Source organism: Amphibalanus amphitrite, unplaced genomic scaffold, assembly GCF_019059575.1.
Source record: "Amphibalanus amphitrite isolate SeventyFive unplaced genomic scaffold, NRLGWU_Aamphi_draft 000104F_arrow, whole genome shotgun sequence".
NCBI classification, from domain to species: Eukaryota; Metazoa; Arthropoda; class Thecostraca; order Balanomorpha; family Balanidae; genus Amphibalanus; species Amphibalanus amphitrite.
This window is the reverse complement of record NW_024881599.1, coordinates 101574-121891: the sequence shown is the minus strand read 5'-3', so window position 1 is coordinate 121891 and position 20318 is coordinate 101574. Positions and strand designations below refer to the sequence as shown.

The 20318-nt window shown below is 49.1% G+C and overlaps 1 protein-coding gene across 2 annotated transcripts in view; it reads left to right on the top strand.

Moving 5' to 3' along the window:
• LOC122380666 (visual system homeobox 2-like) overlaps positions 1-20318 on the top strand; it is a 33443-nt gene that overhangs the window by 8477 nt on the left and 4648 nt on the right. The window contains exons 3-4 of one of the 2 annotated variants that reach the window (XM_043364031.1): positions 11636-11720; positions 11927-12050. In XM_043364031.1, the coding sequence (XP_043219966.1) occupies positions 11636-11720; positions 11927-12050 (209 nt within the window). The remainder of the gene's footprint in view (positions 1-11635; positions 11721-11926; positions 12051-20318) is intronic. The other variant, XM_043364032.1, reaches the window with a different exon arrangement.

The window sequence follows — 20318 nt, the reverse complement described above, 5'->3', positions numbered from 1 at the left end:
TGTAATCCGGAGGTGGGCGTCGTAGAAGAACGTACTGTGTCCAAGTGCCAAGGAGTAAGGTATGAATTAACCCTCGCCCGTATTGATGTTTTTCCAGCCGCGACCGTATAAGGGGGGAGGGGGGGTCCGTTGGACCCCCCTTGCCGTTTCGCCCCTGATCGAGCTAGAGCTTCGCGGAAAAAACGAGCGTATTGCCCGTGATGAGAGGAAGCCGATGATACCCAATTTTAAGGTCCTAGGTCATTGGTTGACCTTCCAGGCCAGGTCAATGACCCAAAAGTCGGGAAAATCGGGACCTGTTAGAACGTCTTAAGTGTGGCTGCTGTGTGTGTGTGTGTGTTTTTTTTTTTTTTTTGGGTGCTGATCACGAATACCATGATGTAAGTTTTGATCACAGATGATATCTTCATGCATTTAGGCCAGGTCGGGTCAGGTCAGGTTGAACAGTTGGATTAAATAAGGTATCCGCTATGCGAATAACATTATTACCTACAGTTTAAATTCAGTTTCTGGTTCCCTTTCCCTTTCAATTCCCTTTCGACGTTTCAGCTGTCCAAGCCAAGCCTTCTTTGGTGCGACTGTTCGTTTGAATTTGGGAAACTGTTCCGGTCTCAAGCATAGGATTTCAAATTTTGCCATGATATGACACCTGAAGGCCCCTAATAGAAAACACAACGTTCATCAGTCGGCACCTACCGGAGCCGGGCCAGATTTGCCTCCCCACACCTAAACAGAGCGGTCTGCCGGGCCGGCGCGGCTGTGTTTGGTCTCCGGCCGGAACTGACCGCGGCGGGGGACGGAAGGAACGCGCCGACTTCCATCGGAAACCGGAGCGGCTTCTTCCCCGCGCGCCGGCGGACCCCGCCGCGCGGGCCGCTGGGCGCCGCTCTGAGGCTCCCGCGCCGCCGCCGACGGGCCTCGGGGCGCCCGACGGCGCCGACGGACGTCCGCCGGCCGCCTGCCGTCGCCGCCGACCGCACTAATTTGTTGTTGGCTCGATGGCTGCTTGAACGGCTATTTCTGGGCCGGCTGGCGCTGTGAAGTTGTCAATGAACTATCTGGAGGGTGTTCAAGGTGACAGGGTTTGTTTGGAAATGGATATCACTCCTGTAATTATAGTTCAAAACCCAGGCTTCGGCTCGCGGGTCTTATCGTCCTAACGGTAAAGAAAATAAGCATTATTTTGGAAGAAGCAAGAGTTAAACTTAACTGAAACGTAAATAATTAGCCTTGCTTTTCACCATATTCCACGTCATTCCACGTCAAGTGAGACAAAAAATGACCATTTTGAACCTCACCTCCTCCGATTTTTGCGAAACTTTGTAAAACTACTCATCTATATGTGAAAAGAAAGGGGACACGTTTTTGTCAAGATATGACGTCACGTTTCCGAGACAGACGTCATCAAATATTGACTTAGGCAAGGCACATTATCATCTTTAAAGCGTCATAACCATTGAAGTTTTAGACATATCACCATGAGACAAAGTGTGAAATGGAGGGAATAGATCAGGCTTTAATTTGAGGATAACAATATTGACGTAATTAGCTAATTAATGGACTAAATTAAAATTCAAAAAATAAATTTTGATTTTCTGAAAAATGTGTACCCTTCGATTTTGCTGATTTTTACATATTTTATTCTCCCATACATTAGCTACATCATATAAAAAATCCAGAATGGGCCGACGTCTACGTAACTGTCTTTTGGACTTCGTAATGTCTGGCACTCGCGTGTTTCGTTTTAGCGCTACCCGGAGATGCTTCTTTCTACCCCAAACCAAAGCAAACCTGGCCTGACCTGACGTGACCTGACCTAATCTAACACGCGTAAATATGTACAGCCCTCACGGCAGTTGCCGACTGGCCGAATGCTACTTAGATACGAACATTAACCCTCCCGACATTTGCCGGCTGGCCAGATGCTACTTAAAACGAATGCGTGTTCAAACACTTGAGGCTAACCGGCCACGAGCCAGCCACCTTTAGATTACGAGGTGGGTACACTCGGCACTTTAACTACTAAGCCACGAAGATAGCTGGTCATCGCAGAGATGTACGCCAGTTTTTTTAATGATGCAATTGGGTATTCTCCGGGCAGCGCCTCTCTTTGGTTGCAAAAAGGAAATACGCCTGACTCTCCCAGCGCTAGGGGAGAAAGGCCCGGCTTAGCCAAAAAAAGGTATAAAAAACGGAATTTGAATTGTAGGTGGGGCGGTGGGGAACTTTATCGTGTGCCAATTTCATTGCCCCAGATCAATATCTTCAAGATGAAATGAGGTTAACCGTGATGAAATTTGCTATAGTGACTATTTTGCGTTTATACGCCCATAGCTCTAAGAGTTACTGGCCGATTTTCCTATTTCTTCCTTTATACGACATTTGTAGTGTTATGAGAATCTCTAGTTAATCTAACCATAAATTTGGCAGTTCGTGGCCTGCTAAGAGTAAGATGTCGCCGGCAAAGGCGCGGGGATCGGCCGACGCGGGAAACGTTTCAGTCATAGATTGTGTTTGCACCCTAATAATTCAATTTTTACCAGTTGTTTTTCGTATTTATTTGACCATTAGTTTGCCTGTACATTTTTAAGCCTTCACACAAAATTTGACACGAATCGATCATAATCAGCGGTAAGAAGCGCAGTCCAAAGATGGAACCGTCCGGCGCCGGCACAGTCTACCATTCAGGCGCCAACGGCGGGCGCCGGCCCGGCCGCCGCGCCGCTCCGGCAAGATGTTTGACTTTACACCGCTATTACTAGAAAAGTTGTGGACCGATTTACCTATTGCTTGCACGGGAGGATTTGCAATTCAATTCTGGACAGATGCTGAAAGTTTGACGTTAATATAATAGTTATGGCGTGAGTTATTGGCGAAAAACAGGTGGGGTTGGCGAAATCCGCCCCTTACATCGCCCGTGCTACGTTGCACTACTTGTTGCTATATCATCCAAAGTTATTGTTGGCCCACTCTAATTTTCTCAGCACGAATGCCTTACGTGTGGTGGAAGATAATATATAAATTTGAGCAAAATCGAAGGGTACCCATTTTTCACAAATTAGATTTTAAGAAATTAATTCAAAATAAAATAAATTCAAAATCACCAAAAAATGTTAAAATTGCCTAATTTAACTAGCATAACTCCTTATGTACACGTTTCCGTTTAATGTAGATATATTGGACAGGTATGTAGTAAAGAGCAAGTAGCATACGAATATATTCAAGTAGCAATTACATATAAATACGCGGACCGGTTTCGTCTATGAAAGACTTCTTCAGCGCTTTTCAAAAACGTATAACAAGAAAACTAGCACAGTGACAATCGTTTGAAATAAAATCGGATAGAAAATAATAAGCATTGCTGAGAAGGGCACCTTCTCAGCAATGCTTATTGCTGAGAAGCATTGCTACCCGTAGCAATGCTTGCTACGGGTAGCAATGATTGCTACCCGTAGCCGTAGTTTATAGGGTACCATGCGGGATGTGCGAGAAAGCATATATAGGAGAGACAGGGAGAGGGATAAATACTAGACTGAAAGAGCACAAAAGAGATCTTTGCAACTACCGAGAGTATAGCGCCTTTGTGGCCCATGCAGACGAAACGGGACATCTGCCAAACTGGGAGAGAGCAAAAGCAATAGCTTCCTGCAGTTCAAAATGTATTAGAAAAGCAGCCGAAGCGGCATTTATAAGCACTAGCGAAACGATTAACACGAAGGGTGGGTTCATAAAATGGGCAAAATCGGCAGCAACTTTTAGCATCAAAGATTTTACAAAAAGCTGAAAATGAGAGAGAGAGAGAAAGAGAGAGAGAGAGAGAGAGAGAGAGAGAGAGAGAGAGAGAGAGAGAGAGAGAGAAAGAGAGAGAAGGAGAGAGAGAGAGAGAGAGAGAGAGAGAGAGAGAGAGAGAGAGAGAGAGTGAGAGAGAGAGAGAAATGAAATAGATTTCTATACACCGTCAAACATGTTAAACTTTTAGGCATTTACTGATGTATCGGACGTTGATGTTTGGTGTAGGAGCATAATCACCGAAATATGATGATAGATTGTGAGTGTTTTTAGGTAGTAGGTGCCCTTCTCAGCAATGCTTATTATTTTCTATCCGATTTTATTTCAAACGATTGTCACTGTGCTAGTTTTCTTGTTATACGTTTTTGAAAAGCGCTGAAGAAGTCTTTCATAGACGAAACCGGTCCGCGTATTTATATGTAATTGCTACTTGAATATATTCGTATGCTACTTGCTCTTTACTACACGTTTCCGTTTGTTTGAAATTAATAGCTTCAAAAATGTTGAAGCTATAGATCTTTCAAGATTGCAATACACGTCCAATTCTGCTAAAAAAGCAGATGTTTAGCGGCTTGTATCTCTGTAGCCCGAGGGCATATGACAAAATCCTTTGACCCTCAGAGGTTTCACCCAATAGCCAACAAGTATACCAAGTTTGAACAAAATCGCAGAGGTGGCCGATTTTGGCTGTCCCGGTTGACATGGAATGCCCCCATAAGGTTTGACTTATGAGTAGATCACCAAACATGCATCGATATTCTTCGTCCAATCTAATGCTTCAACACCCTCTCAATCTCATGTATCCTATGTATTATGCATATGCCTACTGTCTGCTAGAGCACTTCACGGATAGGCTTTTTAGGATCCGGCCCGGCCCATATCCGGCAAGTCATATCCAGATCCGCCCATTATCCGCCTTTCTTTGAATATCAGAATCCGGCCCACCCATGGCCCGTATTGCAGCCAAACTTCCAAAAAATATCCGTAACAATCCGTTTCACCAATAACTGGTTTCACCCAAAACTGGACTAACAAATTCAGTCTAAGGGACCAGACAGCCATACATCTCATAGACCATCATGGTTCCAAAAACCATGCATACATTGCATACATTATCCACTTGAAGACAAGTCTTGTGACAAGTGAGTGTCATAAAATGATGCCTATTACTTTAATCAAACCTCTGCTGCCGCTTAACACATTAGGTTAATTTTTAACTTCAATGTTGAATGTTAAAATTTTGATCCGTTTTGATCCGGGTTCAACCTTCAATTCCCAAAGCCGGCCAGCCCATATCCGTTCTTTTTTAACAAATTTAGAATCCAATCCTATCCGGTCCGCGGATTTATCCGTGGATAACGGATTTATCCGGCCCATGAAGTGCTCTACTGTCTGCCCGTTTTAGTTCTCTCTTTATCACCCACTCTCGCTTTCCATTTCTATCTACCCCAGCTCTTTCCTCTCCTATCGACCACTTCCTCGGAAGCCGACCACCAAATTGAGAAATGCCAACGGGCAATTCAAGGCGCGCCCGCCGACCGCACAAAGTGTGCGAAATAATTGGCAATTTGCCGGTGACGGTGCTGCTGGGCGGGGACGGGGGCGGGGGCGGGGACGGGGGCGGGGGCGGGGGCGGGGACGGGGAAGCTTCGACAGGCCGTCCGCGGCCGAGCTCCGGCAGACCACAGCCGTCGTGAGGCCACGCCCCAGTGATGGAAGGATGAAGAGAACGGCAGCAAGGAGAGAGCCCGATGGGCGGCAGCATGAGTGGCATTTCTGCGGTGAATATAATGAATGCAGTGCAGCTGTACTACATGGCTGTCATCTAATCATGCAAACTTGTTGCTGCTGATGTTTTGAATACCGTGCCGTTGATCTAGCGCAATGCGACAGCCAACCTGAGATGGGTCACAAAAATGGTTAAAACTAGATTACCGCGTTAGCTCATTCTAATCTGCTTTGTATCGTAGCACACACCAGTTAGCACTAGGCAATCGAATAGAGTTGCCAAGCACGCAGCATCAGTTAATACGTTACATACGCGTTTCTGACTCACCGTGCTGTTCGACTCGAATTTCCATATTATCCATCTGCGAGCTATCTCAGCAGCGTCCGGAATCTGTTCGGCCGTCGGCACGATATGGCATGCACACCGTCAGATAGCCAATATCTTTTTACGCAACCAGGGCTTCGTTTCATAAAGCGAGTCCGTAACTTACGGCGGTTTTTGGTCTTATATTGCAAGCGCATGTGAAGCGATGACGATAGTTTGAATCGTTGAATTTATTTATCTTGCAAGCAAGAACAGAAGGGAGAAGGGGAAATAAATTTATCGCTTCACATGCGCTTGCAATACAAGCCCAAAAAACGGCGTAAGTTACGGACTCGCTTTATGAAACGAGGCACTTGAACGGCCGCCCTATTAAGCGGGCCAAATTGCTAGTTGGGCCGGCCGGCGCGCGTTGCGTGCTCCGTGATTTACTCGCGTCACTCAGCGGGTGCTCGGCCGTGGTCCGGCTGCCGAGCTGTCGAACCACGCGGCCGAGCCGAGATGCCGTGATCGGCGTGATTGGCACGGTAATTAACTCGCTGGAAGTCGGGCCGCGGACTTTGATCGTGGGTGGCGGCCAGCACGGTCGGTCGGCCAGCCGCGGGAACTGGTGGAATATGATCGGGTGTTTTTTTAGGCATGCGTCAGTATCTGGGAAAACGGTTTATCGGGTCACGAGGTCAACCGGATGAGGAGTGCCGTCGTTTGTGCGACAAATAAAACACAGCTCGGGCGGCAGCCCGTCGGCGGAGTTTGCCTGGCTGGGTAGGCTGTACCGCAGTACTGGCGTGTCGTGCGGCACAGCATGCCAGATACATTACGCTCATCGTATGGGCATTCGGCATCATCGGGCGTTGTGTGTTGCCCGAGACTCGAGTTTTTAGTATATTGTTTTGGCCGTATCATTTCATCAACCATTCGAATTCTGAGGCAGCATCCATGACTGTCGGAATGGAAGCAAACACAGTCAATGACGCCTTATAGCATCGGTATATGACGAAGCTAATGACGCCTTAAGCATCGGTTGCGTTATCTTTCTAATCTTGCGAACATTGCAGCGTGCAGGGACGAGGAGACGCATCATTTGTAATAGGTTTGTTAGTTTTTCTGTTGACTGAAATTTAGGTTTGTGAGGTCTGGTTATTTCAAATCGGTTCTTTGCTGTCTTCTGGGCAACCGCCGTGTTGGCTTAAAATACCTTATCTTACCTCACTTTACCGGATATAGTACTTGGAGTGCCCATATGACCAGCAGCGATTCTGTTTTGTCTGTTAGTTCACTGGCAACTGTTGGATTTCTTTTGTTTGGTGGCTGACCATGGGGTCTGTCGGGTCTTCTGGTCGGCTGTCTGGTCTGTATTTTGTCTGCTGGTTTCCCGCCGGACCTGTCTGGTCCGTGACTGTCGGGTTTGTTATCGGGCTGGACTGCCGTTCGGCTGCACTGGTCGGTCAGTGGTCTGTGTCGGACTGCCCTCTCTCTGGTCTGTACCGAACTGGCAGAACTGCCGGTCTGCGTCAGTCCCGTCTGCACTCTCGCTGTGGTCTGTGTCTGTCCTGGCTCATGGCTGCACTCTCGCTGTAGTCTGTGTCGGTCTGTGTCTGGCGTCTGGCGCCGCCGTCCGCAGGTGTGTGGGACGTACCCGACCGACCGAGCAGACACGGCCCGCCGGCCCGACACGACCACAATGGCTCTCCTGAACAGTACACCAATTAGCCGACAAAGCGGCGGCCGTGATTGGCGGCATCCGACGGCCATTTTCGGCCCGTCATGCTCCGTAATTAATCATCACGTCAATGCGTGGCGCGAAACGGGCCGACGCCTCACTATAATTTGATGCTGATTCGCGGCCTGCTGCTGACAGCGAGCATGTGCTGCTGCATATGAACAGGCTGCCACCGCCGCCGGTCGGCACCCGATGCCGGTGAGTGCCACAATTACACGGCGTAATTGTCATACCTGCACAAAGTGGCTGACAGAATAACTATGAGTGAAAAGAACGGGCTGATTTGGGGGTTGTAAGCCGAGGCTTTCAAAAACTCGAGCGCCCGTCCACGACCTGGGTTGTGATGAAGACACGACTGCACATTTTGCAACACTAGCACATGCTAACCACAAAATGCCAGTGCTTTGGCGAGACAACCGTCAGCTCTGAATATAATTAGATGCTTGTCTGTTCAAACAAAATATGATATAGCGTACGTGCCACAATCACAACTGCATGCGTCTGTACAGGCGGTAGCATACGAGCTATACAGAAGCTGACAGGCGCCGGGTGGAGCCCAAGAGGAAACCTAGCCGTCAGCAGCGTGCTTTCATGTTTGCAAAATACAGACACATGCATTCCTGATCACAAAGCACTAAAAGTAGCCACTTTTCAGCCTCAGCTGCCGGTTGCCGCGCCGCCGCCACCTCCAGTGTGTGGGGCTGCGGGTCGGCAGCTGTGTAGCTGCTGTGAGGGTGCCAGGGCCAGGCGCCGCCCTGCTCCCACACCGGGACGCTCGTGTTGTCTCAACGCCTCGCCCGACACGCTATCAAAGCGCGCGAAACGCGAGCCGCGCGCCCCGAGCGCGCCGCCTCCGGTTACACGAGCGACAATGGCCGGCCGTGCCGCGCGGCGCCGCCGTTTGTCAAAATATTATTGTTTGCTCGGTGTGTTGGCGGCGTGGCCGCGGTCAGGCATCTCATTATATGGCCAGCAGCGTCCGGAAATGACACGGACGGAGAGAGTGACTGGGTGTGGAGCCGGTGCCATGCTGACTTTTGAGTTTTGACTTATGCCAGGTGTCAAAATAACCGGAAAGGTTCAGCCTGCGGCGGCTCCGCCATGGTTTTAGGATTGAGGGACCCCAAAATGCACATCTTTATGCATATAGTCACTCAGAAACAATTTTTAGGCATCCTGACTACCACAGCTCCCGATGGCGGAACCCTTGGCTTTGCCTACATACTCTTAGGCATGTAGATCTTGTGTATGTAATGGAAAATAAACTAACCCTTAAGTGGAATAAAAAAAAAAAAATAGGCATGTAGATGACCAAATAATAGAAAGGCTCATCATGTATTTGAAAACGGTAAACGAAAGTAAATCTGAAACGGCGAGGACACACCTACTATTGCACAAGTGTGTTTTCCGTTGTCAAGTCGCTCGAGTTCACCTTGATATGATCGATGCCATTTCCTAAGCTCGTCGCCGAAAACAATTTTGGCATCGATAGGTTGAACATTTATGCGAGGCACTGATTTTTTCTTCAAACTTTGCCACCGGCCACGTAAGTACAGGTCTCGCGAGATTAAGCGGTAGGTTTTGCACTTTTACATTTTCGGTTATATCTCAATATATATTACTGACCGGGCCGACGAAATTATTTGGAAACGAGGTTTGCAAAAATTGACGGAGGCCCGAGTGCGGAGCACGAGGGCCGGAGTCAAATTTTGCAAGCCGAGTTTCCAAATAATTTCGTACGGTTGAGGTCAAGTTGAGGTCAGTAAGATTTTTCCTACATGCCGCATACCTACATATTAAAACGTTTTGACAGGTTTTGGTGACACTTATATAATTGTTTTGCCCACAATTTCCTAACAATGATTGCGCTACTGCTGTGGATAAAGTTTTGAAGGAAATTCAAAGAAGAAAATGCATCAAAATACCTTACTTCAAACGGAATCGTCTCTGAAAACATGCACAACAATCGGATATCCAAGGAACATAATACATGAATGATTTGTCACGACATAAGAACAAGAAGAAGGTATACTATTCCTAGTGATTAAACGTGAATTTTCCAGTCTTCTTGCAGAAAACCTTTGCTTTATATATGTAATCGTGATGTGTTGATGCCCTATGGCAAAACGTTCGTGAAATACATTGTATTTTCCATATTTTACATGTTTGTTTCAAGGAAAGGACTATACAACTATCAAATAATACCTCAATAAATAAATAAACTCAGGCCCAAGGAAACGGTGTACATATAAAACGAAGATATGACAACAAGCGATAATGGATTTCGGTTAATAGGCGCATATCTAACCATAATTTTGGCTTTGTATCCAATACAAAATATTTAAAAGCCCTTTATAAGCAGAGCAGATATTCTTTACCAAAAGTGATAGTTTTCTAATTTTACGATGCAAATATCATGCAATAATGATGTCAATTATACATTCCCTGGGTCAATACCTCTGGGCTAATGCGATAAGCTCTATAGTTCAGAGGTCATTGCCTTGGGCAGTGAACCCGGGCAGTAAACTTTTGTTTCCTGCCCGGCCTATCAAATAACATGGCATTTTGACACCGACAGTTTCTTGGTCATAGTTTTACTGCCCGGCTCGTGCTGTGCTTAAGACATACCCCGGCATGTAGGAAATAGGTTTCCTAGACACCTACTAGCTGTACTAGCCAAGTACTAGCCGTACTAGCTACTTGTCCAACAAGTAGCATACTTTAAAACTCCAGTCACGTGCGAGTTCTGCTGTTTGCACTGACACTGCGGCTGATTTAATGCTTCCAATTGGCACAACCCTTCACGGCAGAGAGCTCCGACAATGGCTTCCTCATCGTCATCCGTGGCCATCAATCGTTTGGTCCATGGTCCTCGTGTTTGAGAACATTTTCATTTCGGAAATTGCTGTTTAAACAAGCTAATAACCAACTGAACGTCCGATGTTGTTTGCAGAACATTTGCATTAGCTGGATGGTGCCTATAAGTGGGCATTCGTGGATGATGTGTGCATATGTACATTATGCACGTATGTTTGCACTGGAATGTTTCTGACAGGAGAAGGGGAAGGGAAACACGGGCCACTGGGTGCTGGGATGGAAATTCTGTCCCTATGACGGCCCGAAACTAGACGAAACATAGCGCATATTGTATATAGGTACATTGGTGTTTCAATGTGTGCCAAACACTTTTCAACTATAGAAGTACAAACATTATGATGATGAATTGGCTAATGGTTATTTTCTTTCCGTGACACAAATGGAGCTCAATCTTGAACCTTTCGATGTTGTAATGGCTGTTACGTGGCACAAGCCACAAACTTCTCAATCAATTTCTGTCTAGCTCTGAAGTTTCGCTATGTTTCATCTCGAATTCCAAAGCCTTAGGCACCTAATAGGTAGCAGGTATTTGGTATACGTCTAAACTGCCTTAGTTTCTCCAAGGAACGCAACACAAAAATGCACACATCTGTCGTTCACAAACGATACAACACACAAATGCATTAGCCAATGTATTAGCGTAGAAAAAAGTTGATTTTAAATGCAAAACATTGCCGCGCAGCAAATTTCATATTTTTATTCTGGCTCCACCTATAACAGTAGTTTAATCAGATTCAAATGCACAACCATCAAAAAGCCACCCGCAGAGGTTACCATCAATCAGATCTTCACATTTTAGCTTACTGTGAGTGAAAATAACGTATAAACACCGAATCGCATTCGAGCACTAGGATTTCTGCGCTCACCCAACTCACCGGCAACGAGGTGAGTTAGTGAGCTGGGGAGCCAGTGAGTTAGAGAGTTGGCTGGCGGCCTTCTTAATGGTCCCCCTTAGCGCCATGTCGATTCGGTCCGTCTAAAGGAGTTATATCGTGGGAAAATGAGTGTTCTATAGCATAGCACATCTGTCGCGCCTGTATCGCGTAAAAGCACTATCGGCAGAATCGTTCAGCTGCGCACAGCGCTAAAATGACGTCAGACACGCACCGACTGAAGACGAATTTGTGGTGGCCGTGGTTGAGTGACGAGAAAAGACGTGGAAAACACAAACTGACAAGTGGCATTTCTCTTCGCAGATTTAGAAAACCACGACACGCTGCTGGGGCGCGACTTCCATCAAGTAGGACACTCCAAGAAAAAGAAGAAAAAACGAAGGCATCGGTAACATTTGTCGTAAATGGAATAACATGTATTTGCTTATGTCTGTATTAGTATTGCCGTCTTTGACGTCTGATTTCTTTGATATTTGTAATCCTGCTCCTGCCTAAGCTACTTCGTGCACTGTGAGATTAATTATGAAACGTTGTCGATGTTCATCGATACATAACGTAGTTTTGACATCCTCCTCGTTCTCTCGGCTGCAATAGGACGATATTCACCAGCTTCCAAGTCGAGGAACTGGAAAAGGCCTTCAAGGAGGCCCACTATCCGGATGTTTATGCCCGAGAGATGCTGTCCCTGAAAACGGACCTGCCCGAGGACCGAATACAGGTATGACAAGTGACAACTACTGCAAGCGTTGGGCATTTGACCCAAAAGTTGCTGTGGTTGTGCAAAAAATTGCGTTTGTGACAGATAACATTTGTTGGAAGTGCGTGACGCTGGCTGCTCAGATGTAAGAGACATAAATATAGCAAGAGAATTTAAAATATTCAGTTGAACTGAACCCACCAACAATAGCTGGAATGCAACGTGGCAGTTTTCCTGGCCACCGAATCGTTTAAAACAGGAGAGTAGACCTATCTATTTGATCTCAGTGATCGACAAAATGTAGGCATACCCATCTGGCAGCTTATCGAAAACTGTTCTGGTACGCGTTCTGGTAACGCCACTCTGCCTCCTATGGGACTCGGGACTGTTAAATTAATCCCTTCACGGCCGAGCCCCCGGCGAAATATTTGCACCCTTTGCCGCTCCCCCAGCGAATTATCATTCATGAAAGATCTCCTGTCGCCAACAGGTGCCCACCAAATGGGTGCGTAGGCACAAAGGGGGATTAATTGGTAACGGGCGGGAATCGATGGGTGCTTAAAGTCACTTTATTGACGGTCTATTGGCACCGGGATGGTCGGGAGGAGTCAGTCACGGGGCAATAATATCGAGGCAGCAGCGTTCTGAAGGAACTTTACTGCTTCTGGGAAATATATATTTTATCATTTGCATTCCAAATACATTTTCCAAATCATTTGCTCAACATAAGAAGACATGAATTCCAAGTGCGACTGTGCTAATCTATGATATTAAGTATGTAAATAAAGCATCGATGATCAGTTAATCAACGTCGAACGATTTTCTTTCTTTCTCGAGCACTGAGTATATTTCCAAGCTGCTATATTTCACTATATTTCATTTCATTTTCATTCACCATATTTCACTATATTCCAGTATATTGTAAATGTGACATCTTGGTGCCTTTTCCTCGCTAAAGCATCTAATACTACGCTTCTCGATGTAGAATAGACTGCAAAAAAGCATACATGGGTTATTGTGTGCCACCAAACCAGTCCTCACCCAGAACTTTATTTAATTCCTACTTTGAGAAGCTGCCTTCATCGCATCCGTGTAACAAGATGGCGTCGGTAACACTTCGTTAAGTGTCGGTGGCGGCCTGAAATGGGCACTTACGTGCTCCTGCTGACATGGTCCAATTTGGACACGCTACTTATCTTGCATATAACCACAAAGTCTAGCAGCCACGACACTCCAAGGAACAGTGAACTTAATTGAATCGTTCCTCTGGGACTGCAGCTCTGAGCCATACATTGCATTACTCTCAGTACGTTTAGTGAATCATTTAAATACACCGTAAGCTCCCTTGCTGGAAACGGGCACGCACTACCTTAGTTGGACGGTATTGGAATTAGCAAACCGTTAAAAAATCTAGTAAATCATTAAGGACGGCATAAACAAGTCTGCTACCTGCGATGCGAGTGATCCTGTAACAAAAATAATATATTTTCACATCCATGATCAAAAGTTATGACAATTTTTCGAAATGCTGTATCCAGTTGCGCAACATAATATTATCGTCACCCCACACACCGTCACCACGTCACTTCCCCTCCCTCCTTCTGGCCCCTACCCTCCACCATGTCCCAGGTCAGCCGTCCGCGTGGCTGCCGAGTCAAATCGCGTGGCAGCGCTGCTGGCGGTCCCGCCCCGCCATCGCGAGGGTGGGGGAGCGCGTATCGTGCTACTGCCGGCCAGCGCGGTTCGCCACTCGCCGTGCGCCGGGGCAGTGCTCTTGGCACCATCATCGCCAGTGAAAACTCCTTCAGGGGTGTGTCTCTCTCGGGCCCTGTAGCAGAGAAGGTAGGCGGTGGCGTCTCGAACGCTGGCGGCAGAGCACTCTCTCACTTTAGAGTCATCCATGAAGAACCAGCTGTCGGCGGGATGATTGAAGCTGTACGCTGTGTAGTGGCCGCTATCTTGACTGCCGTGGTGCTCTACCACGCCATAGAGGTCGTAGACCAGCCTGTACGTGTTGGGGTGCGACCCAACTGCCAGCCGACTCAGGTCGAGGTCCCGCAGGGGGAAGGTCACCTGAGCGTGGTTCTTGCGCGCGGTGCCGCCTGCGAAACTGAACCTCTTCAGGTGGAGGATGACAATGGGTGGAAGCCACCAGAGGTCGAGTTTCTTGTGGACGTCGCACCGACACTGACACTTTGGACAGGTCCAGTCCGTGATGAGGTCGCCACGTACGTACTCGTCCAGACACTGAGTCAGATTGCTTTTGCCTATCGCTAGCGGCAGCGACAGCAGAGAGAATGTTTCAAATGTGACCGACTCGGACCCGCAGCCGGTGCAGAGTAGTGTCGACTTATGCAGCCCGTGAAACAGTTGCGTCACTATCGAGCTGTTGTACCGCTGGAAGTCGCACCACGCCGCCTCGCCTGCCTTGATGTTCAGGAGGCCTTCCGCCGGCGGTCGGGGAGGCAGTTCTCCAGTCGTAGTCACAGCATTCAAGTCGTCGTGCAGCCAACTAAGTAGCAGGATTATAAACTCATGCGCGTCTTGCATTTCCATGCCGCCGAAGTCCCTGCAACGAGCACTTACTGCATTGCGAAAGCGGTGAGGTGATATGCATTGAAACTTTTGCGACCAAATTACCTCAAACAGCTGAGAGATTTCCGTCGCCACCTGACCTTGGCTTAGCGGCTGCTTGTTCGTGTTTTCATAGAGAAACTCGCCTACCATGTATTTCACCAGCGCTTGCGTTTGTGCGAGTATCTGGAGGACGGCGTTCATGTAGCAGGTGTTCCCGAGGTTTTCTAGGCCAGCAGAACCGGCCGGGAGAGACGCTGCTTTGGTTTTCGAAATGAGGAACGAAGTAGTCCTAGAGATTCCTTCGTCTCCGGTTGCTGACTGGCGAGGCGCTGGTGCTGCTGGGGCGGTCTTCGGCTGGCCAGCCGAGACTGTTCCAAAGCTGGTCAGTTCAGAGGCTGGTGACATAAAAGAATATCGTGGACACATTGCAATGGACTTCGCATCCGCACTTGAGCATGTGTGATGAGGCTTGCTGGTGTGACTTGGCGACACATAAGCGCCTGTTGGGATGTGATGCTCTTGCGTGGCAGCGTCAAACACTGACTGTGGCGCAGAGCCTCGTACTGCAGCTGCGTTGCCTCGGATGATGGCCATTGAGACACGCTGCCAGAGCCAAGCCGTCTCACGCCTTTCGCCGGTCGCAGCTACCAACAAGCGACCTAGCTCGTTGATGAAGCTAGTGGAGGCTGGGCCAACAACTCCAGATGTTTCGACTGCAACCGGCGTAAATAAGTACTGCGTTGAGATGGTGAGGTATCGGTGCTTCTTACGCGTCTCTGCAGCCAGGGCAGCCGATCCCGGCTTTAGTGCTGAGTTAACGACTGTGCTTTCGGCGTATGTGTCCGTGCAGGTCGCGTCCCAAGCTAAGCACTTTCCGCATTTAAATGGAAAGGTCGTCAGCCCGTCCGGTCGTCTCCCATCTCCACGGTCCAGTCCTACCGGCTCAAGAACTGAAGGGATGCCGGCGACGGAGAGGCTACGCTTTACCAGGTCATTGAGCTGGGCGTGGCGCGGGAGACGGCCTGCACTTTTCTTGCACGATAGAGCATGGTGCCCAAGGTGACCAACAATACCACCACAGAGGCGGCAGGCATGTTGCTCGCAAACGGGAGCGCCGAGTCGGAGAGCGATAGCAATTCTGACTGTTTCGGGGTCCAAATGTAAGCCTAGACTGGGCACGGGAACCGCATGCAGCCATGCACCGGTATGTGGCTCACTCGAGGCTAAAAGACGCGCCCTGTGAACTTGGTTTGCGTCTTTCAATAAGCTTTCCTTGATGATGGTACACGCCGCGTCATCCCATGTTCTCTGTCGTCCGGCCACCGATGGACCAGGAAGAGTGGTGAGGCCGGTTCGGGCGAGGAAAGAGGCATGGGCTGGTTCGAGAGCTGCGGGCGTAGCGCCATTCGCCACGATGGTAGGTATAACTGAGGCGATGAGGGATGGAGCTGCTGTCAAAGAAGCGATGTAGCATGGTAAGGCCAGGGTCTCCACCGAGCGAACCCCCAGACCCCCATGCCTAGTGGGCAGAGACGCTTGTATCCAAGCCCTGTCTCCGATTGCGACGTTGGAAACGTCAGTGAGTGTCAATCTGACAAGTTCATCGATTGCCTGTAATCCTGTTAGGTTCTTGTACATCGGACTGGACCGTAGAAGGTACTGTAGTCTAGGAGCTGACGTATGGTGAGAAAGGAAGAAGATGGCAGTATGTGCGTCCAGCATGCGGATTCTGTCGCACAACATCTTCACCGTAGAAGCGGCTATTTCTTGACAAATAGAAATACTACCCTCGCCTAGAGGAGAGCCGAGTAGAGTTAGTTGGTCCATTGCAGTTTCCATAATTCCTGGAAGGGCATCTTGTATTTTCCTCACAGTGCAGGAATGAAGCTCTTCCGAGGGCTTCCCAAGGACTGCGACCTCACATTTTGAGCTATTTAGTTCCAAGCCGAGCTCTTGTAGCGTGCATTGAATTTTCTCCTGGTCCCTTGCGACAATATCAGCGGGTCCAGCTATTGTCGCGTCATCCAAATACCATACGTTTAATGGTGATTTCATTGAGCGAGCGCACTCGTCTACGGCTAGGGAAAAGGCGACTGGGCCCAGCGGGTCCCCTTGCTGTATACCGGAGCAGGACCAGATGGAGTGGCTTCCGATGAAGAGAGGAGTCGGGGCGCTGTACGCCTGAAAGGCGAGTCGGTATATTTCAGGACATCGCAAGAGGATACTTTTAAACATCCGGTCCCTCCTAACGGAGTTGAAGGCATTTTTAACATCAACTTTTACCAGAACCGATGGCAATGAGGTGCCAGCCATTGATGAAATAAATTCGCGGGTGGCGTGAACTGCCAACTCACACCCCTGGGCCCTGACGAGTTCCTACACCTAGCTGGACAGGCCTGAACTCATGGGCAAGGAGACTGGCTGCATGATGGGCGGCTATCCGGCAGGGCAGCCGCCGGTAGATACTGCCTACTGCAATTGGCCGGAGACCGCCGTCCTTCTTACGAAGTGCAAAAAGAGACGCGCCGTAAAAGGCTTCTCGAGCACACTCCGGGATTCTTCCGTTCAATGCTAAGTTCACCAATGCAGTTAGAGAAGACAGGAGTCGTTTTCCAGGCTCTGCCGCTTCGTTTGAAGTTAGCTGGCGGAGATAGAGGGGCCTCATGCCGTCTAAGCCAGCCGATGACCCGGTCGGCATGGACTCTATGGCCAGTCGGACTTGCTTCATCGATACCTGGAGCGGTTGGGTGTTGACATCTTGCGCCACAGGAGGGAAGTTCTGGTCAGATGGTGCGCTTGGATGCTTACTTTTGAGAGCATGGATTACATCGCTGGTCGGATGGACGATGTCCTCGTTGGACGTTAGCGCTCTAAGGGCGGCCTTGATGTCCCCGTCTGCACACTTGGAGCGAACACGGCGGGCTATGCTGTCTTCCGCTGTACAAGGCCTGCGATGACCTGTTTGAAGCACAGCTATATTCGTTAGAATTAACACTATTAGTTAACACTATTAACACTATTAATTCGTTAGAATTAACACTATTCGTTAGAATTGTGTTTTTCTATTGAAAAACAACCGGAGCAGTCGTTCAGCGGGCTATGTTTTCCATACTTGGCAGCGAATTGGGGCACATTGATTCCAGCCTAGCCCTAGACTAACCCATCGATGTTCGTAAAAATTTCAGAGTATGGGCTCTCGGAGGCGAAGATCCTGTTCAATAAAATACGTGTTAGAAAAGCGTTAGAAAAGCATTGCCCACCTCTTTCCACATTTATCGGACACATTTTCATTGCTTAGTTTGCTTCTCTTAAAAAGGTTGCCAATGCCATTTATATTGCCTTCCTCTTCTCAGCTGTGTCCAGCTACTAAGAGCGGCTGGCTTTCTCCTTGGGACGGCCATTAGCGAGCGCGATACCTGACCCGCCATATTGGCTGGGCAGGCTGCATTAGCCCGAGGAGGCCCCTTATGGAGGTGGGAGTGGGCGCACAGCGACTACCATCGACCCGACGACGGGAGGGAGAGGGAGAGGGAGAGGGAGAGGGAGAGGGAGAGGGAGAGGGAGAGGGAGAGAGAGAGGGGGAGAGAGAGAGAGAGAGAGAGAGAGAGAGAGAGAGAGAGAGAGAGAGAGAGAGAGAGAGAGAGAGAGAGAGAGGAGAGAGAGAGATTTGCTCTTCTACACATTGTGGTCGGTAAGGCAAGTCTATATCATAAGCCTAGATTGAAGCGACGACCTTTTAGCTGTCCCTCCTTATTTCTGACGTCTTTACAGACGGCGGCGGGGGACAGCCACAGCGGTACCGTACACCGGCACTCTACCCTTCCCTCCCCCTCTGCCACCCGTCAAAGTGCTCAGCCTAATGAAGTGGCCCGGCCCTCCCCGGCGGCTATTTACCGTGCAAACAGCGACAACACGCGAAACTGACAGCGCTCCTGTCTGTGTGCATACCTCCGGCATGCATGCATGCATATGCACATGATGGGAGTGGGCACCGGCGCTGACCGGGCCATTCATCTGTTACATTGATCGGACGATTTTAAAAATGAACCTTATTGTGGCCTGAATTTACGAAATAAACTCCTAATGGGCATTGCAATGGGCATTGCAATGACATTGCAAGATAATGGCTTACGCCTAAACTGACACGGCAGCCCTTTGGGCCCACACTCTAGGTACCCAGGTGTGAACGGTATGATATGCTTCTAATTCTAATTTTCTAATTTTCCACATATTCATGATATGCTTCTAATGTGGAAAATCGTGTTGAAGTCTTCACCAAAATAACTTTTCCAGCTCTTTCTTCCACGATTTTCCACGCTGTCCCCCAGCCAGGTGCTTTGTTTGGTTCAATTAGCCAGAAACCTCTTCAAAGCTGTGGATCAAACGTAAGTTATAGATTGAATGAATGAATGCATGGATGAATGGGCGCCGAACATCTAGCTCATGAGCCCTGAGGGCGTACCTTCTAAGCATCCATCAGACTTAGACAGGGAGGATCCCCAATAAAGCCGAGTCCCGCCACGCTCACTTGGTCGGTACATCCATCCTCCCGACATCTCATCCACCGTTTACCAAATGGGCCCACCTATAGCGTTGGCCCGCCCGTAACGAGCCGTGACAAACCGCTAATCACGTTACACGCTCATCGCCGGTTACACAGGACCCATAGACCGGGAGGAAGCCGATGGTCCTACTCCTGCCAATCACTACCAGCGCGGTGATTTATCGTGGTCTGACCCGAGTGATTGTGGTTTGTCTGTCGGATAATCTGAATGAACTGTCCTTTCCGATTGTCATGATATCATTTGCTGACTAGACGAGTCCCAACTCTCTATAGATGCAAGGCTATAGGCAGATGGATAGTTGGTAAAAGGGAAAACTTAATTACCTTCAAGATAATTGCCTAAAAAATGTGCCTAAGTAACGAACTTTTAGGTAAAGACCGTCTTCTGTGTTAAAGGGACTATCCCACCTTTAACATGGGGTTTGAGTTGAGATAGCCAAGTTTGCGGCGAGGTTCAGAAACCACTATCTAGGTATCTAGGTTGCAACCCCCGCGGCCTCTTGGTGTTGAAGAAATTCGTTCCCTTCATTTGAAAATGGGCCTTGCGCAATAGGGTGTGTCGATAGTCGCAGATTCGCGTTAGACAAAGACAGGGGCGTCGACGCGTAAGGAAAACTGGTCCGACTTTTTCTCGGGGGGCCCCCACCGGTGGGGGGCCCCCCGCGAAGGGCCCCGCGAAGGCGCAGCAGGGCCCCCGCGAGGCGCAGCGGGGGCCCCCGTTGCCGCAGCGGGGGCCCCCGTTGCCGCAGCAGGGGCCCCCGTTGCCGCAGCAGGGGCCCCCGTGGCCGCAGCAGGGCCCCCCGAGAGCCCCAACAGGGGCCCCCCGCGGCCGCAGAAGGGGACCCCGCGGGCCGCAGCAGGGCCCCGCGGTGTCTAGCAGGGCCCCCGAGGCGCAGCAGGGCCCCCGCGGTCTCTAGCAGGGCCCCCCAAGCCGCAGTAGGGCCCCCGCGGTCTGCAGCAGGGGCCCCCGCGAGCCACAGCAGGGCACCGCCTAGTCGAAAAAGTGGTCCGACTAGTCGGAAAAGTCGGACCGGTGTCGACGCCCCTGGACAAAGATATAAACTGGCGCGAGCATGCCAAAACACTAGCCCTGCAGTTGGTTTTGCGTAAAAATGCGATTTGACGAGGCTCGGGCAGGTCGAAGTTAC